The sequence below is a fragment of the Salvelinus sp. IW2-2015 genome, linkage group LG18 (genome assembly GCF_002910315.2).
Source record: "Salvelinus sp. IW2-2015 linkage group LG18, ASM291031v2, whole genome shotgun sequence".
NCBI classification, from domain to species: domain Eukaryota; kingdom Metazoa; phylum Chordata; class Actinopteri; order Salmoniformes; family Salmonidae; genus Salvelinus; species Salvelinus sp. IW2-2015.
The window spans coordinates 9182938-9206311 of record NC_036858.1 but is presented as its reverse complement, the minus strand read 5'-3'; the positions used below and the strand labels follow the sequence as shown (position 1 = coordinate 9206311).

The window sequence follows — 23374 nt, the reverse complement described above, 5'->3', positions numbered from 1 at the left end:
TTTAGGCCGGCTTCGACTCTGCCATTGGTTGAGGGCAGGTGTTGTGTATACTGTCTGGAATGTTGAATAAAAAGGTTGGACAGTAGCTCATTTCAAAGGAGATGGGCTTGATAGACGTGGCTGGATAACAGACATAAACAGGACTTGGATGCTAAGCAGGTATCACCGTTAGTTTTTCTTTCCTTTATCCAAATGCAGAAAGACTATGTCATTCAATAAAACGTGGAATACTAACTTCTGTGACTTTTTTGAAGTGTTTAGCTGTGATGTGAATTCTGCAAGTTCAAGAAATGAAAAGAGAGATAGAACATTGACGATTTGACAGTGATTTAATGTATCTCTCTCTCTCCTCTCTAGCTGTTGTAGCGGCTGAAAGTTGACTATGCTGCTACAGAGGCTGTCTCTTTGTGCCGGGCTCCCCCTGAGCCCCAGGACTCAACGCACCACCATCTTCCCTCGTCTAGCCAAAGCACTGACACAAGGCAAGTGGGAGTGGCAAACATATGCATACATTCACATACCCGCACACTCTCTCTCTCTCCCTCTCTCCCTATCTCTGTTTCTATCTCCCTCTCTCCCTATCTCTGTTTCTATCTCCCTCTCTCCCTATCTCTGTTTCTATCTCCCTCTCTCCCTATCTCTGTTTCTATCTCCCTCTCTCCCTAACTCTGTTTCTATCTCCCTCTCTCCCTATCTCTCTCATGCGGTTGGCTGCTCTTTAGTGGAGAGATGTGTGCAGTCAGCGCTGGCTTTGGCGGTTGCCATGCTGATGTGGCAGTTTGCACCCTGTCATTTTCCATCTCCATGGATACCAGGGAATTTAGGAAGGGGGTGAAGGGGGTTCCTGGCTGCTCTTAGCCTAACACTTTATATAATCAGTGATGGACCAAAACAGAACCCAGCACACACACTTACTGGTAGGAGATGTACTGTTGTGTGCTGGTTAGGCACAGTGTTTATGAACATTGTCTCAAGCTAACATGGTATGTGTTAGCACAATGTAGTGTTAGCACAATGTATGCATACGTGAAATGTTCATAAAGCTGATCTGTTATCTTATATCTTCCTTCCTCCATTTAGGCCCTGCTTTATTTAGTATTTCATCCAAGTAAGGGAGGGAGGAATATACATGTATAAAGCATTTGAACAGGGCTTCCGACTAGAGCCGGGACGATAAACCAGAAATGATCAACAACGACCATACCAATCATTTATCGTAGGCATTTTGCTGATGTCGTCCTTTGCGATAAGTAGCCTATACTAGAGAAATGTGAAGTTTGAAAATGTAATACGTTTGCTGTGTGATTGTTGATGGGATAATTGATGGCTACAACTATCAAACTAGTAGTAGTGGTTTTAAGGATAATGAAAAACAACTGTGGTGCACATTCATGTTATAAATGCATCGTTCTATTTATCGTTAGCGCATCAATTAAGGTAATTTAGCGCGATATAGATTTTTGTCCATATCGCCCGGCTCCACTTCAGACTGACACTATAAAGCACCAAACCGTGTATTCTTTCTCACAGTGTCCCTGGCGCGTGCCAACAGTAACTCCTTTTCCCACCGCGGGGAGCTCCGCAAGGCCAAGAGGATTGTGGTCAAGCTGGGCAGCGCCGTGGTCACCCGGGGGGATGAGTGCGGCCTGGCGCTGGGCAGGCTGGCCTCTGTAGTAGAGCAGGTGAGGAAGGTCTTAAGGCTGACGGGATAACAAGACCTCCACACAAGATGTCTTGAAGCTTGTGTTTTAACAACTGTCTGCTTATTGTAGTTRATTCATTGTTGCAAGAATACTTAAAAGGCTTTAGATGTGGCTCACTGAGGTAGAAKGTTTTTTGTGTTGTGTTGCAGGTGGCCATGCTACAGAACCAGGGGAGAGAGATGATGATCGTCACCAGCGGAGCGGTGGCCTTCGGCAAGCAGAGACTGAGGCATGAGATCCTGCTGTCCCAGAGTGTTAGACAGGCTCTTCACTCTGGACAGAACCAGATCAAAGACATGGTGAGACAACAGTCCAGTTCTTATAGAACCTTACCAGCTCAAAGACATGATGAGTCCAGGTCTTATACAACCTGCAAAAAAAATATGGTCAAATCACTTATTATAAAATCAACTCAAAACATTCCTCCCTCTCTCAATCTTTCTCTGTCGGTTTCAGTCAGTGCCAGTTCTGGAGGCGCGGGCCTGTGCGGCAGCCGGACAGAGTGGTCTGATGGCCCTGTATGAGGCCATGTTCACCCAGTACAGCACATGCACTGCACAGGTACCTACGCTATCTCTATGTATTTGAATTCACACTGTGTTACCCAGCACAATTACCTCTCAATAAAGTTTTATCGAAACAGGATTTGCTCTGATGTAATCCCAGGTCCTGGTCACCAACCTGGACTTCCATGATGACCAGAAGCGGCGGAACCTGAACAGCACGCTGCAGGAGCTGCTCCGCATGAACATCGTACCCATTATCAACACCAACGATGCCGTGGTGCCCCCGCCCGAGCCCAACAGCGACCTCCAGGGGGTAAATGTGGGTAAAGGGCACAGGGGGGACTGGAGGGGGAAGGACAGGGGCGAGAGGTGTGTATAGCGGAGTAGTGTTAGCTGCTAGCATACTAGCATACAGTTATTATGTTTCACCACCTCGCCTCGCTCTACCTTCCCGCTACCCCTCTTTTCCCCCCAAAGGATGTGCATGCAGGGAAGGCTAGAGGAGATGGGAGGGGTGCATGCATTGCTTTAGTTCCTTTCTGGTTGGTGGCGGACTGGGCCTAGAAGTGTGGCTGTCTGGGGGTGACTAATGGAGGTAGAAGCACGCTTCTATACTCCTTTCTCAAGCCCAGGTGGAACTAACAAGTTCTTCTGCTGCTGAAAACGCACTACTACTAGTAATAAACGACTAAACATTGTAGTATCAGTGGCTTTGCTAACCCACACAGTAGACAAGCTAATATCAACGATAACGTATCATGAAATGCTTCGATTTCAATTATGTATTTTCTTATACACTGACCTCAATTTCAACTGATAACAAACATCAGAAACAGTCTGGTCATTGACCCTTGACCCAATAAATTCTTGCTGTGAGACTAACTCCTTTTTRTCCGCCCCTGCAGGTCATCAGTATAAAGGACAATGACAGCCTGGCGGCACGTCTGGCCGTGGAGATGAAGGCAGACCTGCTCATCGCTCTCTCTGACGTAGAAGGTACGCTGCTAACACAGCAACACATATTTTGTTTTTTTAACATTTTATTTAACTAGGCAAGTCAGTTAAGAACAAATTCTTATTTACAATGACGGCCTAGGAACAGTGGGTTAACTGCCGTGTTCAGAGGCAGAACAACAGATTTTTACCTTATCAGCTTGGGGATTCGATCTAGCAACCTTTTGGTTACTGGCCCAACGCTCTAACCACTAGGCTACCTGCCYTTAGGCAGCACACCATCTGCCAGCACTCTGGGTCAAAACCACACACGCTCATATGGGAGCATTCATGTAAGAGGGAGAACTACAGGTCTTTTGGGTTGTGTTTATCAGACACCGAATGGAAGAAAACAGACTGAAACAGGAAGTGACCACCTGGACTTGTACAATAAGAAACACACATTTTCCATTGCAAAACGTTTTAAAACGTTTTCCGTTGCTTGCCCTAATTAAACACAACCCTGGTTGTATTTGGAAATATCACTGATGGATTGGACTGGAAGGTAATCTTTGTGCAAGTAAACAATCACGTAACCATAGTTACCTCCCATCTCTCGTAGGACTGTACGACAGCCCTCCTGGAACGGATGACGCCAAACTCATTGACATCTTCTACCCTGGTGACCAGCTGTCGATCACCTACGGCACAAAATCCAGGGTGGGGATAGGAGGCATGGAGGCCAAGGTATGTACACAGATGTCAGTGTTTAGATTTAGTCTAGTTATTCTCAAAATGACGAAAATATTGGGCGATTTTAGTCAACTAAATACCCTTTCATTTTAGTCACATCATATTTGTATTMCCTCATTAACCTATAGTAAACATAAATCACTGAATTCCATGTGCGCAAACATACGTAGCCTTATAAATAAAGGAAACACCAACATAAAGTGTCTTAGTAGGGCGTTGGGCCACCACGAGCCGCCAGAACAGCTTCAAGCACCTTAGCATAGATTCTACAAGTTCCATAATAATTCCATAATTTTATATTTTGTTGATGGCTGTTTTGTTGATGACTGCCTCAGGCGCTGCTCCTGAATCTCCCACAAGTGTTCAATTGGGTTGAGATCTGGTGACTTAGACGGTCATGATGTATGGTTTACATCGTTTTCATGCTCATCAACCATTCAGCGACCACTCATGGCCTGTGGATGGGGGCATTGTCATCCTATGGGGGCATAGCCCTGGTAGCCAAAATAGTGGCTTGCCCAGCATTTTAATACATGACCCTAAGCATGATGGGATGTCAATTGCTTAATTAACCCAGGAATCACACCTTTATGGAAGCACCTGTTCAATATACTTTGTATCCATCATTTACTAAAGTTTTACCATTATTTTGCAGTTACGTGAAGATTAGAATAGGAAAGTGTGTCGATCAAAACATGTAAGAGTGGAGGACTACAGAGTGTCTAGGTCTACATGTCTGTAATAAGGTTTTAAGAAAGTCTTCTGAACTCAATGTGTGTCAGACTGAGCTTTAGCTTCAACCCACTGTTAAGCAAGTCTTTACATTAGGGGCCAAATCTTTACTTGAGAAACAAGTGGGGAATAGAAAATTGTCTAAGTGTCCCCCCCCTCTACCTCCAGGTAAAGGCTGCCCTGTGGGCCCTACAGGGGGGCACGTCGGTAGTCATTGCCAACGGCACCCACCCCAAGGTGACAGGCCACGTCATCACTGACATCGTGGAGGGCAAGAAAGTGGGCACCTTCTTCTCCGAGGTCAAACCTGCCGGTGAGTTCACCCCGGGTCTTCTCTGTGTGACAGACGCTGATGATGAAGGTTATTAGATTGATGATGATCACCATGACAACAATGAGCATAATGATAATGGTGATAATTATGGTGGGGATCACAATGATGAGTATTTCTTATGAGTATATGATGAGTGGTTCTTATGATGAAGAAGACGTTTGTAATTCTAAATGATGATGATAATTATGGTCATCGGTAAAGCCTGGTGAAGTCTATGGCAGAAAGTAGCTACAAAGGGGTGGAAACCAGTGACGCCTCGCAACACGTCAAACCAATCAAATGCCTTGCTTGAGTGGAGCTCAAAAGTGTGTGAAGATGGCTGGGAAATCGCAGATGAAAACCCCATCGAAATATGTTGATTTATGCCGGGTTTGTGACGGCTTTTAATTTCAATAAATGGCAGACAGTCGGCCACACTTGATACTCTAAACATTTACCATATCCTGTAAGTAGACATGGGATAATGTCTGTTGAGGGATCAAGCAGAAGAGTTGCATTGCTTTCATCGACTCGGAAAACAGTGACGAACATAACACACGTGCTGCCCTTCTATGGGCATGTGCTGGGAGGGTTCTTGAAATGTAACATCCAATCAAAATGTAGCCGCTCCTCTGGAATCCAGCCGACCGTTCTAGTCGTTTCGGCTAGCACGACATTATCCAGACTATGGCTACACGTGACTATGGTTACGATGATGCATGCCGATGTTGTCCGATGGTCCCTTTTGTTGTTGGTTTGTGTTGCCTGTGCTCATCACTGTAGTGTCTATCTCCAGGCCCCACCGTGGAGCAGCAGACTGAGATGGCCCGGAACTCTGGCAGGACCCTGGCAGCCCTTCACCCAGACCAGGTCAGACCCTCATACACAGTTCTACAGTATACAGTCAGACCCTCATACACAGTTCTACAGTATACAGTCAGACCCTCATACACAGTTCTACCGTATCACAGTCAGACCCTCAATACACAGGTTCTACAGTATACAGTCAGACCCTCATACACAGTTCTACAGTATACAGTCAGACCTCATACACAGTTCTACGAGTATACAGTCAGACCGCTCCAATACACAGTTCTACAGTATACAGTCAGACCCTCATACACAGTTCTACAGTATACAGTATACCTGATCCCAGGCGTGTCAGTAGCACTATTCTTACTGCGGTTTGTTTAATCTTATTGAATTGTCTCCACCCCAGAGAGGTGAGATCATCTGTCACCTGGCAGACCTGCTGGTTGAGAAGAAGGAGGAGATCCTTGCTGCTAACAAGATGGACATGGACCTAGCAGTCAATGCAGGTAACTATTCCTATCTTGTCTATCTCTCTGAATTGGTTCATGGTATTTGTCAAACCAGCTCATACTTGTAGGGACATGTACTTAACAACATCCCATTGTGTGACTATGTGAGGATGTGGATCATTTGAGGGTGTGGTTGCATTTAAACGTTCTGTATATACGAGCTGCGCTAACTGAGTAGTCAAAGTGATCGTCCGGTGTTTTCTACTGTATTGGATTCTTTTGTGTTCTCCGTCCCCTATCAGGTCAGTTGTCGTCAGCCTTGTTGAACCGTCTGAGCCTGTCCCCGGCCAAGCTGAATAGCCTAGCTATAGGCCTGAGACAGATAGCCCTGGCCTCTCAGGACAGCGTGGGCAGAGTGCTGCGTAGGACCAGAGTAGCTCACAACTTAGAGCTGGAGCAGATCACTGTGCCCATAGGAGTACTGCTAGTCATCTTCGAGGCCCGCCCTGACTGCTTGCCACAGGTCATTTGTGTGTGTTTCTGTGTGTTTGGGCTCGTCTGTGTGTGTGAGAGTTTGGGGTTCTATTTGTGCACTGCTGATATTTTTTTGGTAAGATGGGTGTTTGTCCTGGGGGTCATGCTATATGTACAGTACCAGTCAAAGTTTGGACACACCTACTCATTCAAGGGTTTTTCTTTATTTTTGCTATTTTCTACATTGTAGAATAATAGTGAAGATATCAAAACTATGAAATAACACATGGAATCATGTAGTGAGCAAAAAAAGTGTTAAACAAATCAAAATAGATTTTAAATTCTTCAAAGTAGCCACCCTTTGCCTTATTGACAGCTTTGCACACTTGGCATTCTCTCAACCAGGTTCACCTGAAATGCTTTTCCAACAGTCTTGAAGGAGTTCCTAAATATGCTGAGCACGTGTTGGCTGCTTTTTCTTCACTCTGCGGTCCAACTCATCCCAAACCATCTCAATTGGGTTGAGGTCATGTGATTGTGGAGGCCAGGTCATCTGATGCACCACTCCATCACTCTCCTTTTTGGTCAAATAGTTCTTACACAGCCTGGAGGTGTGTTGGGTCATTGTCCTGTTGAAAAACAAATGATAGTCCCATTAAGCGCAAACCAGATGGGGTGGCATATCGCTGCAGAATGCTGTGGTAGTCATGCTGGTCACCATCACACCTTCTCCATGTTTCACGGTGGGAACCACACATGCAGAGATCATCCGTTCACCTACTCTGCGTCTCATAAAGACATGGCGGTTGGATCCAAAAATCTCAAATTTGGACTCATCAGACCAAAGGACAGATTTCCACCGGTCTAATGTCCATTGCTCGTGTTTCTTGGCCCAAGCAAGTCTCTTCTTCTTAATGGTGTCCTTTAGTAATGTTTTCTTTGCAGCAATTTGACCACGAAGGCCTGATTCACGCAGTCTCCTCTGAACAGTTGATGTTGAGATGTCTGTTACTTGAACTCCTTGAAGCATTTATTTGGCCTGCAAGGTCTGAGGCTGGTAACTCTAATGAATTTATCGTCTGCAGCAGAGGTAACTCTGAGTCTTCCTGTCCTGTGGCGGTCCTCATGAGAGACAGTTTCATCATAGCGCTTGATGGTTTTTGCGACTGCACTTGAAGAAACGTTTATAGTTCTTTACATTTTTCAGATTGACTGACCTTCATGTCTTAAAGTAATGTTGGACTGTTGTTTCACTTTGCTTATTTGAGCTGTTCTTGCCATAATATGGACTTGGTCTTTTACCAAATAGGGCTATCTTCTGTATACCACCCCTACCTTGTCACAAAACAACTGATTGGCTCAAACGCATTAAGAAGGAAAGAAATTCCACAAATGAACTTTTAACAATGCACACCTGATAATTGAATTGTATTCCAGGTGACTACCTCATGAAGCTGGTTGAGAGAATGCCAAGTGTGTGCAAAGCTGTCAACAAGGCAACGGGTGGCTACTTTGAAGAATCTCAAATATAAAATACATTTTGATATATTTAACACTTTTTGGGTTACTACATGATTCCATATGTGTTATTTCATAGTTTTGATGTCTTCGCTGTTATTCTACAATGTAGAAAATAGTACAAATAAAGAAAAACCCTTGAATGAGTAGGTATGTCCAAACTTTTGACTGTGACTGTAATTCTGTGGCTAAAAGGCTATTGCTCTCATTTGCGTGTAGGTATCAGCTCTAGCCATAGCCAGCGGCAATGCTCTGCTGGCGAAGGGGGGCAAGGAAGCAGCCAACACCAACCGCATCTTACATGAGTTGACCCAGGAAGCACTGGATATCCACTGGGTCAGAGAGGCTGTACAGCTGGTAAGTCTCAGCTGGAAAAACATCCCATTTAAGAAAAACAGCATGGAAGTTATTTAAATAACATAATTTTAATGCTGAAATCGGAGTAATTCTGTGTTACTCTGCCGGTAGTAAATGCAGTCAGACACCATGCAAAAGCATCCTTTCATTCCTCATTTACTAAGGTGAGTGATTACAATGTAGCACAGGGAATTTCCCTCATAGAAAAATACAAAATAAATCCTAGAATACTGTAGGGGTTTATTTTGAGTCCGGATATGACAATCTGTTGATAGTAATTGGAATGTATACACATTTTGTGTGTGTAACTGTGTGTACATATTCTATGTGTGTTCCAGGTGAGTACCCGTGAGGAGGTGGAGGACCTGTGTAGACTAGATGAGATGATAGACCTGATCATCCCGCGAGGCTCATCCCAGCTGGTCAGGAACATTCAGAACGCAGCCAAGGGCATCCCAGTTCTGGGCCACAGTGAAGGCATCTGCCACGTCTACATCGACTCGGAGGCCGCCATCGACAAGGTCATCAAGATCGGTCAGTTGGACAACACACACCGGCGCACATAGGCCAGACCTGGGTTCGAATAAGTGCTTATTTAATTATTTGTATTTTAAAAACTTATTTTCTGTGTATTTCAGTATTTTCAAATAAAGTAGCCAAATCAGCTACCTCTTTGAAGTATTTCAAATATCCCTATGACTAAACAGACCTGGTTCAAATGTATGGGAGTATTTAAATATTTGTATTTGAAAATATACTTGTCTGTATTTTCAAATAGATGKCAATACTTTTCCAAATATTCAACTACCTGATGTATTTTCTAAGAAAAAATATCTAAATACTTAATGTAATGTAATTGAAATACCTTTTAACTGGTATTTGAATCCAGGTCTGACACAGACACGCCCACATAATTGAATGGTTGTTTTACTACCAATGAAGGAGAAGGAAGTGATTGATTGACATTTTCTCTCTCCAGTCAGAGACTCTAAATGTGACTATCCTGCGGCCTGCAATGCTATGGAAACACTGTTGGTTCACAGGGACATACTCAGGACTCCTCTGTTTGACCAGATCATAGACATGCTCCGCACCGAACAGGTAAGACCACACACACACAAACAAATACACAGGTATAGACACACTGACATAAAGTGATATTATCCTCCTTTTCTACAACTAAAATACAGGTTGAAAACACTCAAAGGCTTGGTTAAATAAGATAATGACTAACTGACTGGTTGTTTGGTTTGTTACATTTTACTACAACTTATTATCAAATATTCCTTTTCTTTCCCTGGGGTTGGGGTGGATGGGTTTACACGTGTTGATTAACCACATGAATCATGTCTCATTATTGTTGATTTATGCTCCTAAAACCAAATTCACAAAAATGAACATTAACAGCTTACTATGCAGTTGATGATAATCATAATAAGAAGACAGACTACCAAGTATCACTAAAAGTTAGGTTGTGTTTCACAATAGCAGATCAATCTATGGCACTCTATGGAAACTTTGGTCATTTATACTTCAACTTTCAAATAAAAAAAATGTTCCTGTAAAAAAATGTATATCTAATCAACAATGACATCATTTGGAATTATTTCTGCAACTCTTCCAACTACTGTCTTTTTTTCACAACTGCCACCAGTTTGGCGTAAAAACATTACCAACAAAGACATATTGACATAGTAAAATAAATACATGTGTGTTAAAATATAAAGAACTTTCCATGCTGAAACCCTCATATTAAACACAAACGGTATTCACTAAGTTGATGGGTTATATTTAGGATAATGTTTAACAGCTATGTTATTCTATTWAAAAAAAAAAAAAAAATGTAATCATCTTATTTTATTAGTTGATATATTTTACATGTTAGGAAAATTCCATCAAATCCTTGAATGTTTCAAAAATTCCAGTAGTTTACTGGTAAACTTTGAAAGTTACCGGTAATATACCCTCCCTTTGTAACCCTAGATCCAAGCAAGTTGTCTGACTCAGCCAGTTTAGCCAGTTTAGCAATCAGTCAATCTTAACTCCCCGATTTGATTGATTAATTGACCGTTCGTTTTATGTAATGATGACCCCCCTCCCATGTGTGACCCCTCTAGGTGAAGATTCACGCTGGCCCCAGGTTTGCCTCCTACCTGACCTTCAGCCCATCAGAGGTCAAGTCTCTGAGAACAGAGTACGGGGATCTGGAGTGCTGCATCGAGGTGGTGGACAGTATGCAGGAAGCTATAGACCATATCCACAGATATGGCAGCTCACACACCGACGTCATTGTTACTGAAAACGGTAGGGCTGTCTGTCTATGTAATTGTTGTGAGAAGTTTCTGTTTTTCCTCTTCTTTTTAAAAATGTTTTATCCCGTTGATTCACCCAGATTAGTCTGGGTGAGAGAGACCAAATCTCTCTTTCAAGAGAGACCTGTCCTTCAATCTCCCTGCCACTTCTTTCTCAAAGTGATGACAGCACTTTTTGGCTCAGTGTACAACCTCCCTATGAGACTACTTTGAAGGGAACAGAACTGATTTGAATGTAGAACAGGTTTTGCTAAGGGAAGAGTGTTATTAATTTATTTTTAGTGATATGATTTATKGTCATCTTAAATGTTAATGTCCCCTCAAGTTTGATAATTCATTTTGATTGAGTACTTTACTGACAATATCCAATAAAGGTTGGGTTATAGATGTTTTTTTCTTAGTTGGTTCCCTGCAGAGGACAAACGTTGAGTTATAGATGTTTTTTTAGTAGGTTCCCTGCAGACAGAGCATTTCTGCCTCAGCTCTACRATCTAGTGGCCACAGATTGTACAACACGTAGAACTACATTGAATTATCCTTTTTGTGTAATAGAAGAAATATACTGTATATAGCTGAAGAGAGATGTTGATGGTGACAATGATGGTAGTTGTTGTGATGATGATGATGATGATGATTCTTACAGAGGACACAGCGGAGCGGTTCCTGCAGCAGCTGGACAGTGCTTGTGTGTTCTGGAACGCCAGTTCGCGATTCGCAGATGGATACCGCTTCGGACTGGGTATGCATTCATTATTTACTTTTTTATCACCTCACTTACTGTTCAACTACCCTACTCACTCACTTATTCTGTCTCCCTCCTTCCTCTAGGTGCTGAGGTGGGCATCAGTACAGCTCGTATCCATGCCCGGGGCCCCGTGGGCCTGGAGGGTCTCCTCACCACTAAGTGGGTCCTGAGAGGAGACGGCCACACTGCTGCAGACTTCTCTGAACAGGGCACCATGAAGTACCTCCACGAGAATATGCCAGTCACACAGCCACAGCCCAGACAGATAGCTGCCCAGAGTGAGGAATGACAGAGGACCTCCAACTAGAGACACACCTAAACACACTTAACCACTTCACGAGAGAAAAGATTTCCCATGGTACCAAAGAAACAATCCCATTGTCTTATTCATTCGGTCTGGATCAGAGTTTACGTTCATTGGATCAGAGTTTACATTAATTCTACATCAGCTCTCAAAAGTTTTATTGCAGTGATTACCTCACTCAGTATTCAGTGAATCAACTCATGATTYGTTACATTGACCCTGTTAGACTGTAGAAGGTCTCACACCATTGGTTTAGACATTAATTGGTCTAGATCTTATGCGCAGTAGTGATGAGTTTGGTAAATATGCTCTCTAGGACCCACACTTAAAGGGAATTTTTGCTTAAGCTAGTTTACATCCGTGTTATTATCTCTATCAAGAGGCTCCCCTCTTGGTTTTAGTTCCTGTTGATTGGTCTGTTGTGCTGTGCTCTATCAGATGAGACCCTTACCTTCAAAGTATTGGTTTGGTCTTGTACAGGATACTCATGTTACATTTAGGGATATCAGAAGTGATATGAATGCACAACCAAACAGTGTTGATGCTAGGTTTAAAGCGCAACCTAAGTTAGGAAAGTTACTGATGTGTCATTTAAATTGGGCTTGAATTGTAGGGCCTCAAGGCCACAAATTGTATGAATTGCTATTAACATTTATACTGCATCGTTTGCAGTTCTACCAACACAATCCTTATTTATATGCAGTTAAATGAGCAGTGATGAACCATTGGATAAACAATATTTAATAACCTTAAATGTGTTTTATCATAGATATGGATGAATAAAACATTTATTGACCCAATCTTATTCATAAGCATTCAAGTTAGATTTGATTATATAAGAAAGCACATCATTTTTTTGTATTTCCCTCTTTTCCTCAACTTTTTATGTCCTTTTGAATGCAAATGCTTTATTCTCCTGCTTTTGCTTTTTTTTACACTGTCTATTTATGTCGACTTTACAGTGCCCAGAGCCTCTGTCAGATACAAGAGCTGCTTTCCGTCTCCTTCAGGGGACTACTGCCTTAAGATACAGTGCTGCTGTTACATTCCAGCTTATGAGCTTTATATCTGATGTCAACACTACAGATCAGTTCTGGTTTTTTTGGTAATTTTTAGACCATATTGTAGAATAAAAGTTTTTGTTGAATAACAATGGGATTTTCATTTTCTTTGGTCCTTTTGATTAGGAGATAAATAACTCAAGAATGCCAATGACTTTACATGTATGTTCGTCTCTGTCCTACCACCACTCTTTCTACTAACACAAATAACAAATTAGCACCAAAGAAGGAATACTGATCTGAAAACAGACGTCAAAAAAGGGACTTTTTAATGGTTCTCATCTGGGAATAAGACTTTTCCGTAAGTGGGGCATGGAAGATGGAAAACAATACTACAGAGGTTTAATTATCCAGCTATCAGAAATGAAAAGAAAGAGGGAGAGAACTGAGACTAATAATGGAATCACAGAGTATGCTCTCCTGTGGTTCTACTACTCTCAGCTAGAGAATTCATGGTCCAAAACGCACTACTTACCCTTCAATCAGCCCTCCATCACAAGTCCAAAGGGTTCGTTGATGAAGAATAAATGAAGAAAAGACAGGATCTTGTCAGATCTCACTGTTTTGGTACTTCTATGGAAGGAGCTTGATATTTGTAATGGAAAGTATTGTATTAATGACTTGCAGAGGTAGAGAGTCTGATACATGGATATTTTGCAGTTCTAGAATAGTCTATTGATGAGGGATCATGCAGCTTTGGCCGGCCTAGTAGTAGAGGTAAACATACCGAGACACACAAACATAACGTACATGGTTGATACTAGATTTGAATCTAGATTTGAATCATGTCAGGACTCCCTGCATTACCTTCCATTTACGACAGACGCCAAGCACCCTGTGAATCTTTTGTCGAACGTTTCCCCGTTTAGGCATAGCCAGATCCCATGTTTCACCCTGTTGACGCACTGACGACCGTGGGGATTGGAGTCCACATATATCAGAGGACGCAGGGCATGTCACTGGACCTTTACAGCAAAGTCGACAGTTCTTTAATTGAACATTACTCAAGGCCAAAACTTATATTTCTTGTTTTGTTTGATCTAAAGAGACTCAAAAGTGTTCCCAGCTGGGCTTCAATTTTTTTTATCAATAATTAATTGTCAAAGTTATTTATTCATGTGTATCTTCACCAATTATGGGCGTCTAATTAACAATTTCAATAATTGATGTTTATTTCTGAAAGGGTTCCTTATCACACTGGCTGCTGAAAAATGCATGAGCAGGGAAGCAGACTTGGTTTAGTTTTTTTGTTCTGAGAGAGCTTGATGCTCGGGGCTAGTACCAGGACACTTTGACTCTTCCCCTTTGAGTTGGCGCTAGCCCTGTGATGTGGGTCTAATACGGGCTTCTTTCATGGACCCAAAGCCCCTGCTCTGCACCATGTGATCTCATAAAGACTCCTACATGCCCATCCTCAGATACCCTTTTTTTGTTCTTTAATTACCGGCTTCAAATAATAATGTTTCCGTGTTCATTTTGCTTTGTGTATCGGGGGATGATGATGATGATGTCACAACAGTCTGCAGAGTTGGACCTTGATGTGTATGCCTCTATGGCTATCCAACTCCATGGCTTATGTTTAAAATGCCAAATAATGAACTTTAATAAAAGTAMGCAAAACAAGACTGTGTAACCTATTTTGATAATGACAGTAGTTAATAAAAACAAAAGGCTCCTTGGTTGACTTTTATCAACTTTTRATTTATTTTGGTTCCTATAGGACAGGGGGTTGGGGACTGGCAAAGCACATCATTTTGCTCTGTAACAACCAAAGCTAGAGAGACCATCACCGTTACCATACGAGCATCGCCTGAGCACCGAGGTCTACTTTCCCAGTCTAAGCAAAGCAGCGAAGACCCAACACCAAATGGAACAAAACCCCCAATCACATTCATGTGATTTCAGGGTCAGATGACCACAGTAGATACACAACAGTCAAACAGTGCTAGCAATAGAGGGTAGGGCTTCAATACAGAATTTAGAATTGGGCTGCATTAGGGGAGGAAGYGGGGGGTCTCGGTTGACCTTCAGGGGGTCTCGGTGACACGTCTCAGGGAGCCGATGGTGGGGCTGGAGCTTCCCCACTCGCTGTGCCTCCTGTACTCGCCYGGGCGAAGGAAGTACTGACGACCCCTGTAGTGGGGGTGCTCGTGGAGYATCCAGTAACCCTCCATGACGTTGGCGGAGGAGATGTCGCGGCTGTGGAAGCTCTCGTGCAGGTCGGGGCAGTCCTCCATCATCTCCATGTTCTGACCCCTGAAGTCAGAGCGCTCYTAGATCTTCATCCTGTAGTTTCCTCGATACTGGGAAAGAAGAAGACAGACAAAATGGACAATGGATATATTAAATGATACACAGACAGTATATAGACGTTAATGTAAGTGTACTATAATGAGAATGAAATATAACTTGAACCATGACATTTGTGAAGAAGAAATTGGCAGTGTTAAAAAAAGGTGTTGGGTGGCATTTGTGAATCTATTTGTCATAGCCTCAGCCAAATGTCAGTAAGAGTCTAGCCAAGTAATTACAATAAATGCTAAGAAAGAAAAAAAACAGTAGACACTGTGGCCCTCAGCTCAAGGGACTGAAAACAATGTGGGACCGAGGACACACGATGTGGTACACTCACAGGGGGCACCATACGGCAGGAGCGGATGCAGTCGTTGAAGCCAGCCCAGCGCTGGTAGTCGGGGTACTCGCCCTTGTTCAGCATGTACTGGTAGCCAGTGTAGTTGGGTTTCTCATAGGCCACCCAACAGCCACTGTCCACCTTTATGGAGTTACAGCGGCTGAAGTGGTTGTGCATCTCAGCACAGTCGCTGCTGCACTCATAGTGGCGGCCCTGGAAGTTCTTGTCCTCGTAGAATATAATCTAGAAAAGAGAGATGGAACGATCCAATCAAAATGATACACACGATAAGCTAACGTAGCAGACGTAAAAGAAACACCCGAGCAGAGTTTCCACACCCGGTTTCCAGCGGAAAAGGAAGCTAGGTTGAATTAACTGTATCCCTGAAAGCCAGATGCATCCTGTTGTTGGCAACACCGCTAAGGGTGGGTGCACACATGATAACACAGATATTGGGGAAATGTTTTGGCTGTCTTCTGAAAAATGTAAATAACCAGAAAAAACAGAATTACATTTTCATTATCAGGAACTGCAATCCAACGTACACCATGTATGATGTGGAATTGAAATAGGCCAAGCCTACCTATAGTATATACTTTTAGTACATGTGTCGAAGAAGAGAGTGTTATCAGACCAATAAGAAATGATCCACTGCTCATTTTCACATCCCAAAAACCACACTGAGGTACATGCACATCCGTTAGGGCAGTGGTTCTTAAACCTTTTATAGTCCCGTACCCCTTCAAATATTCAACCTCCAGCTGCGTACCCCCTCTAGCACCTGGGTCAGCGCACTCTCAAATGTTGTTTTTTGCCATCATTGTAAGCCGGCCACACACACACTATACGATACAATTATTAAACATAAGAATGAGTGTGAGTTTTTGTCACAACCCAGCTCATGGGAAGTGACAAAGAGCTCTTGTAGGACCAGGGCACAAATATTAATAATAATCAATCCTTTTGCTCTTTATTTAGCCATCTTACATATAACACTTTATTTGTTGATGGAAAATMGTGAATAACTCACCACAGGTTAATGAGAAGGGTGTGCTTGAAAGGATGCACATAACTCTGCAATGTTGGGTTGTATTGGAGAGAGTCTCAGTCTTAAATCATTTCCCACACACAGTGTGTGCCTGTATTTAGTTTTCATGCTAGTGAGGGCCGAGAATCCACTCTCACATAGGTACGTGGTTGCAAAGGGCATCAGTGTCTTAACAACGCGATTTGCCAAGGCAGGATACTCTGAGCGCAGCCTAATCCAGAAACCTGGCAGTGGCTTCTGATTAAATTACATTTTCACATAACCGCTTGTTGCAATTTTGATGAGGCTCTCTTGTTCAGATATCGGTAAGTGGACTGGAGGCAGGGCATGAAAGGAATAACGAATCCAGTTATTTGTGTCATCTGATTCGGGAAAGTACCTGCATAATTGCGCACCCAACTCACTCAAGTGCTTCGCTATATCACATTTTACATTGTCCGTAAGCTTGAGTTCATTTGCACACAAAAAATCATACAATAATGGAAAGACCTGTGTGTTGTCCTTGTTAATGCATACAGAGAAGAGCTCCAACTTCTTAATCATAGCCTCAATTGTGTCCCGCACATTGAATATAGTTGCAGAGAGTCCCTGTAATCCTAGATTCAGATCACTCAGGCGAGAAAAAACATCACCCAGATAGGCCAGTCGTGTGAGAAACTCATCATCGTGCAAGAGGTCAGACAAGTGAAAATGATGGTCAGTAAAGAAAACTTTAAGCTTGTCTCTCAATTTAAAAAAATGTGTCAATACTTTGCCCCATGATAACCAGCACACTTCTGTACGTTGTAAAAGAGTTACATGGTCGCTGCCCATATCATTGCATAGTGCAGAAAATACACGAGAGTTCAGGGGCCTTGCTTTAACAAAGTTAAAGTGACTGTAGTGTCCAAAACGTCTTTCTAGCTGTCAGGCATTCCCTTGGCAGCAAGAGCCTCTCAGTGGATGCTGCAGTGTACCCAAGTGGCGTCTGGAGCAACTGCTTGCACGCGTGTTACCACTCCACTATGTCTCCCTGTCATGYCTTTTGCGCCATCAGTACAGATACCAACACATCTTGACCACCAAAGTCCATTTGATGTCACAAAAATTGTCCAGTACTTTAAAAATATCCTCTCCTGCTGTCCTGGTTTCCAGTGGTTTGCAGAAGAGGATGTCTTCCTTCACAGACCCCCCACAAACGTAATGGACATATACCAGTAGCTGTGCCAGGCCCGCCACGTCTGTTGACTCATCCAGCTGTAACGCATATAATTCACTGGCTTGCATGCGAATCAGTAATTGTTTCAAAACATCTCCTGCCATGTCACTGATGCGTCAAGTGTTGTTTGATGAAGGCATTTTCTGTAAAGTTTTTTGGGCCTTTTCCCCCAGCATTGTCCCAGCCATATCCGCGGCAACAGGAAGAATTAAGTCCTCCACAATAGTATGGGGCTTGTCTGTCCTAGCCACTCGGTAGCTCACCATATAAGACGATCTAGCCCCTTCTTATTAATGGTGTCTGTTGCTCACTACTCGAAAGTCGTCTTAATTCTCGCTCAAAAAACTCCTGTGGCTTATTTTTCWAATTGGCATGTTTTGTTTCTAAATGTCTGCGCAAGAGTAAAGGTTTCATCGAGTTGTGAGATAGTACTTTTGCACATATAACACACTGTGGCTGAGGAAAGGCACTGCTCCCAATATAAGTGAACCCCAAATCAATGTAGTTCTCATCATATTTGCGCCTCTTCGATGGTCCAACGTCCCTGTCTGTTGTTCGGTGCTTTCCCGGGTAACGGGGCAGTAGCTCTTTGGATGCATCAGATTCACATCTGTCAGTGTCCATGCTAGCTGGGCTAAAAACAAATGTAGAATTACTGATGCTAACATTGGATGTACTCGTGGAAGCAGAACAACTTGTGTCGTCGACAGGTGCAAGTGTAGTACTGCTGGTAGTATTGTCTCTATGGACGCGGGCCTTACATTTTAAAACCATTTATCAATTTTCGAGCAAARGGAATGAGCAGCAGCTACATTTGGCTACATACAGAACCGTTAATGGAATTCCCGTGAGAGAGTAACGGTTAATGTGATTGGATGTTAATTATTTGACTAGGCTKCCTMTATTTGACATTGTGTTGTTATTTTGCTGAACACTAGATGGTTTAATTTTATTTTTGGCAGTGAAACGAGGATACTCAGGCGAGAAAAAAAACTCACCCAAAGTATAGCCCCGTTGGAAAATATAAACGTACTGTTTGAAAATGTGAAGAATGTGAATCACATTTATATTTGGCGTACCCCCGACGGCATTGCGCATACCCCAGTTTGGGAATACCTGCTTTAGGGCATGGGACAAAGGAATGTGTTGTATCGTTGGGAAAAACTGTGTTGTGTCAATTGTGAGTGTGCCCATGTTGCTGGGGATCAGAAGTGCCCGGTACGAGAGAGACAGGTTGAGGTTGCCAGGGTGAGAGTAGAACAGAAGGTGTCGTATGCTGAGGCAGTGAAGAGGATGATGGGTCATGGATGAGTAGTAGGCCTAGGCCAATACAGAGTGAATTTGAGACAAAATATCTAAAGGATCGTATTATTAAACAGACTTTTCAAACATGAGTCTGTTGTAGACCTACTTCCTCTCTGCTTACCTCATGTTAAAATAAAAGTCCTGCACATGCGCCATATGTMGACAAAAAAGGAAAAACTTGTGGGGGACTTTTATTTAGTCTGTTTAATAATACAATCCTTTAGATCCCTCAAACTCAACTCGAGCTCGAAGCCAGTTCCACTGCATTTTTTAATTGTTCTCCTCTAATCAGGGACTGATTTAGACCTGGGACACCAGGTGTGTCCAATTAATTATCAGGTAGAATAGAAAACCAGCAGGCTCCAATGCCCCTGCTTTAGATAACAAATAGACCCGTGTTGATAAAAGAACCTACCTTTGAGATGATGCATTTGTGCTGCCCTCCTCTCAGTCCATCCATTCATACTTGCACATTAGCTTTGAGCCTTTAACACATTCTATTCACCATCTCCTAAAATCCCCCTCCAATATCARTAATGGCCAATCATGTCTAGGTAAATTGCAAGCTATTTAGTTATTTATAATACTATCCAGTGAATCCAAATATGAAAGATGTATCACGGTTTATCATAGACAATTGTTAAATGAGCCTRTTTCCTGTATTTCCCCATGAAACGCATAGTGTGTTCATGCTTACCTTGCTCATTGTGACTGTGTTTAGTTCGGACCGGACCGGGTAGTGAGCGGTACTGGACCTCTTTATAGACCCTGCAGGGATCAGGCCTTTGTAAATGTGACACAAAGCTTTGTCGTGTCAGCACAATGTGCTCTACAGGCTACAGAAAACTATAGGGCTGGCCCACAGCAGCAGCTCTTTGTCTCTGTCAAAAGCTCTCTATCTCTATGGAAAATACTGTACAACGGCACTTTCCAAAGTCACACAATAAGAGTTGCAACCTCTGCCTTTATTGGCATTGAGGCTAACAATGTATAGACAGACTGCCAGAGAGAGAGAAAAATACTAAGCCATCCTTAACAGCTTTATAATGAATTGAACTTGTTGCAATGAGTTTGTGATTTGCAGTTCATTCATTCAATCAGTTAGTTAATCAATAATATACTTAATGTTAAGGCTGTGACATACCAGTATAGCAATATTTTTTCCTTGGCAAAAATGAAAACAGGAAGCAGACCAAACTCTTTGGTCCTTTAAAAACCTGCTGTATGTAAAATATTGTGTGCTATAGCTTGGGAAATAGATACATGTGACTCTAGATGACAACATAATGATGTTTGTTTCCAACATTAGGGCTGTTTTACTGTTTTCCTTGCCACGAAACTAACGAGTATGGCGATACTGGTATCATCCCTGCCCAACTTAAAGGAAAACTCCACCCAAAAACTATCTTTTTGCATGTTTTCATTAGTCCATTGTTGATATACTCCCAAAAAATGTGCATGTCAGCAATTAAGTTTTCAAGATATATAACTTTCAAAATACAGAAATACAGCTGGATAAATCGTTAATGAGGGTGCAGACAACTTTTAGGGTTGATTATGGTATAGTATACATACTGTACACAGCAATTCTCCTGTCTAACAACCATACACTAATGCCCCCGGGCTCCGAAGACATGGATGTCGATTAAGGCAGCCCCCCYCACCTCTCTAATTCAGAGGGGTTGGCTTAAATGCGGAAGACACATTTCAGTRGAAGGCATTCAGTTGTACGACTGACTAGGTATCCCCCTTTCCCTTTCCCTTAATTGCTGGAACTTAATTATTTACACAAAAGCTTTACTATTGTTTTGCCATTGATTTCAGATGGAAAGAAAATCACACAGAGAAGCCACATTTAAAAACCAGCACGTTTAATCACTTTGTTACAGTCCAGATGTGAGAAGCTTACAGGCCACTCCTCATTCTCCTGAAGGAGCCTACCATGGGGTTGTTGCAGGCCCAGTCGCTGCAGGCCCTGTACTCCCCGGGGCGGAGGAAGTACTGACGACCCCTGTAGTTGGGGTGCTCGTAGAACACCCAGTAGCCTTCCATGACGTTGGAGGAAAAGATGTCACGGTGGCGGAAACGCTCYTACACGTTGGGGCAGTCGTCCATGAACTCCATCATGTGACCAGACATCTCAGGCCTGTTGTAGATTCTCATTCTGTAGGCTCCTCTGTACTGTTGGTAGAAGAGACAGAAAGGAGGGAATAGGGAGGACAAGAAGTGATTAGGGGCGAAATGATCACAGAGGTCACAGTAGAGTTTTATACACTGGGCGATCTAAGAATTTCTACACGTCGATTAATACCAGAGACTTGCTTCCTTTAGAAATAGATATTCAGTCAAATGAGGAGAAACCTCTCAAAGCAGAAGTATAATACTGCCAAAAACACTGAGTGATGATGAATAGAATGAAAATGAAGAAGGTAAGTCTTTGGGGTGCGTTCCTATTCCTTTAAAAAATGACTGGATCTCCTTGTGGACTTTGATGCTTTGACTCCTCTCTGTATCTATAAATGACATCAAAAGGCTGGTGATTGACGCTGATTTCTAAAGTGCCGTTTGATGTGTGGCAGGAGTAACCCTATCCATCAGTTTGACTGACTTACGGGTGGAAACATCTGGCAGGAACGGATGCAGTTGTTGAAGCCCATCCAGTGGTGGCAGTCAGGGTACTCTCCCTTGTTCAGGATGTACTGGTAGCCGTTGAAGTTGGACTTCTCGTAGGCCACCCAGTGACCYCCGGTCACCCTGATAGAGTTACAGCAGTTAAAGTGTCTGAACGTGTCAGCACAGTCACTGTTGCACTCATAGTGTCGACCCTGGAAGTTGTGGCCTTCGTAAAAGATTATCTACAAAGAACAGAAATGTATAAAATAGGTTATGTGGAAAGTTATTTATACTGAGTCGGCGATGATGATAGTAAAATGACTTTTGACTGAAAGCCGTACTCATGGACGTAGTGTTGATCCTCAACAAGCTAGCTCCCTTGCGAAGCTAGCTCCCTCAGCAAGCTAGCTCCCTCGACAAGCTAGCTCCCTCAAGCTWGGTCCCTCGACAAGCTAGCTCCCTCWGCAAGCTAGCTCCCTCGYCAAGCTAGCTCCCTCGASAAGCTAGCTCCCTCAAGCTAGGTCCCRCGACAAGCTAGCTCRCTCGACAAATGCTATTTGATTTGAAACTATGGCAAGCTTAAGAAGCATTGTGCCTAAGCCTATGTATGCTTGATTTGGTCTGTAAAGGGTCGTTGCACAACACAGATATCTCCCACAATCAACAGCCTGATCAACTCTAATGAGATGTGTAACGCTGCATGGGACAAATGGTGGTCACCCCAGATACTGACTGATTTTCTCATCCACGCCCCTACTTTTTATTTTTTGGGTATCTGTGACCAACACAGATGCATATCTGTATTCCCAGTCATGTGAAATCAATAGATTAGGGCCTAATTTATTTATTTCAATTGACAGATTTTCCTTATATGAGCTGTAACTCATTACAATTTTAGAAATTGTTGCATGTTGCGTTCATATTTTTGCTCAGTGTAGATTTACAACTTAAGTCTTTGACATAGCTTCATAAATTGTATGCCTAGCTTACTTTGCCAAATACCTTCCCTATAGCTTAAGCCTAACAGCATTTGGTGATCTCCCTAATTACATCAGCAATCGTCGAACAAGTAAGCTAAACCTGTTAGCTCATACCTTTCCCATGGTTGGAGGGCTTGATGTCTGCACCGTAGCCCTCAGCAGACTCTCAGGCCCTTTTTTATACTCTTCTACTGACAGTAAAATAGACCTGTGTCTACATTGTAGTGACTAGAAGTMACCTTTTCAGACATCAGTGACCATTCCAATTGTCTCTTAAACCATAGGCTACTCTTTACGCGCAAGTGCTGGAGTTTACCTATACAAATACAAAACCTCCCCCTCCACCCCATATGCCTACCTCATTCTGTTTTCTTTACACCGACCCTTGTTCAGCCATGACATGGTGATGCGCCCATTGAAACATCACACAAAAGGCCTTTAGGTACTGTATGTAGTGTGAACAACCAAGCTTTTAACYTTTGCAGGAGGTTAGACTGTTCGTGCACTCTCTAGTAAACGAAACAAAGCCATATATTCTACAAATACTTGGGGTTGATGTGAAAAAAAATGATTGAACGTTGATATGAAAAAGTTATGAAAATGTTAAACGGATTATCATAGTTTA

General features: G+C 42.8%; 1 protein-coding gene and 2 pseudogenes across 3 annotated transcripts; 1 reads left to right on the top strand and 2 right to left on the bottom strand.

Annotated features, from left to right (window-relative positions):
* The first annotated feature begins 51 nt into the window (after nt 1-51).
* On the top strand, nt 52-13065 carry LOC111978098 (delta-1-pyrroline-5-carboxylate synthase). Of its 3 annotated transcripts, none has more exons than XM_024007905.2 (18): nt 52-159; nt 358-482; nt 1531-1682; nt 1853-2002; nt 2160-2264; nt 2370-2528; nt 3115-3205; nt 3765-3889; nt 4796-4940; nt 5737-5810; nt 6160-6259; nt 6505-6725; nt 8414-8551; nt 8890-9085; nt 9531-9652; nt 10669-10855; nt 11507-11602; nt 11692-13065. In XM_024007905.2, the coding sequence occupies exons 2-18, from the start codon at nt 383-385 to the stop codon at nt 11895-11897; spliced, it is 2367 nt and encodes a 788-aa protein (XP_023863673.1). In that variant the 5' UTR covers nt 52-159; nt 358-382; the 3' UTR covers nt 11898-13065. The 3 variants fall into 3 exon arrangements, with proteins under 3 accessions (XP_023863673.1, XP_023863674.1, XP_023863672.1); XM_024007906.2 differs by having other exon boundaries at nt 58-167; nt 2370-2522; XM_024007904.2 differs by having other exon boundaries at nt 58-167.
* Nucleotides 13066-14653: 1588 nt separating this feature from the next.
* On the bottom strand, nt 14654-19961 carry LOC111978099 (gamma-crystallin M2-like; annotated as a pseudogene).
* A 1049-nt stretch (nt 19962-21010) lies between these two features.
* Nucleotides 21011-22970, bottom strand: LOC111977419 (gamma-crystallin M2-like; annotated as a pseudogene).
* Nucleotides 22971-23374: the final 404 nt, after the last annotated feature.

Bases quoted from the DNA above. Each gene is read 5' to 3' on its own strand.
- LOC111978098 (XM_024007905.2), top strand. From the start codon at position 383: ATGCTGCTACAGAGGCTGTCTCTTTGTGCCGGGCTCCCCCTGAGCCCC. The intron at 6,260-6,504 runs GTAACTATTCCT...GTCCCCTATCAG, and splicing joins GGACCTAGCAGTCAATGCAG to GTCAGTTGTCGTCAGCCTTG. The intron at 10,856-11,506 runs GTAGGGCTGTCT...TGATTCTTACAG, and splicing joins CGTCATTGTTACTGAAAACG to AGGACACAGCGGAGCGGTTC.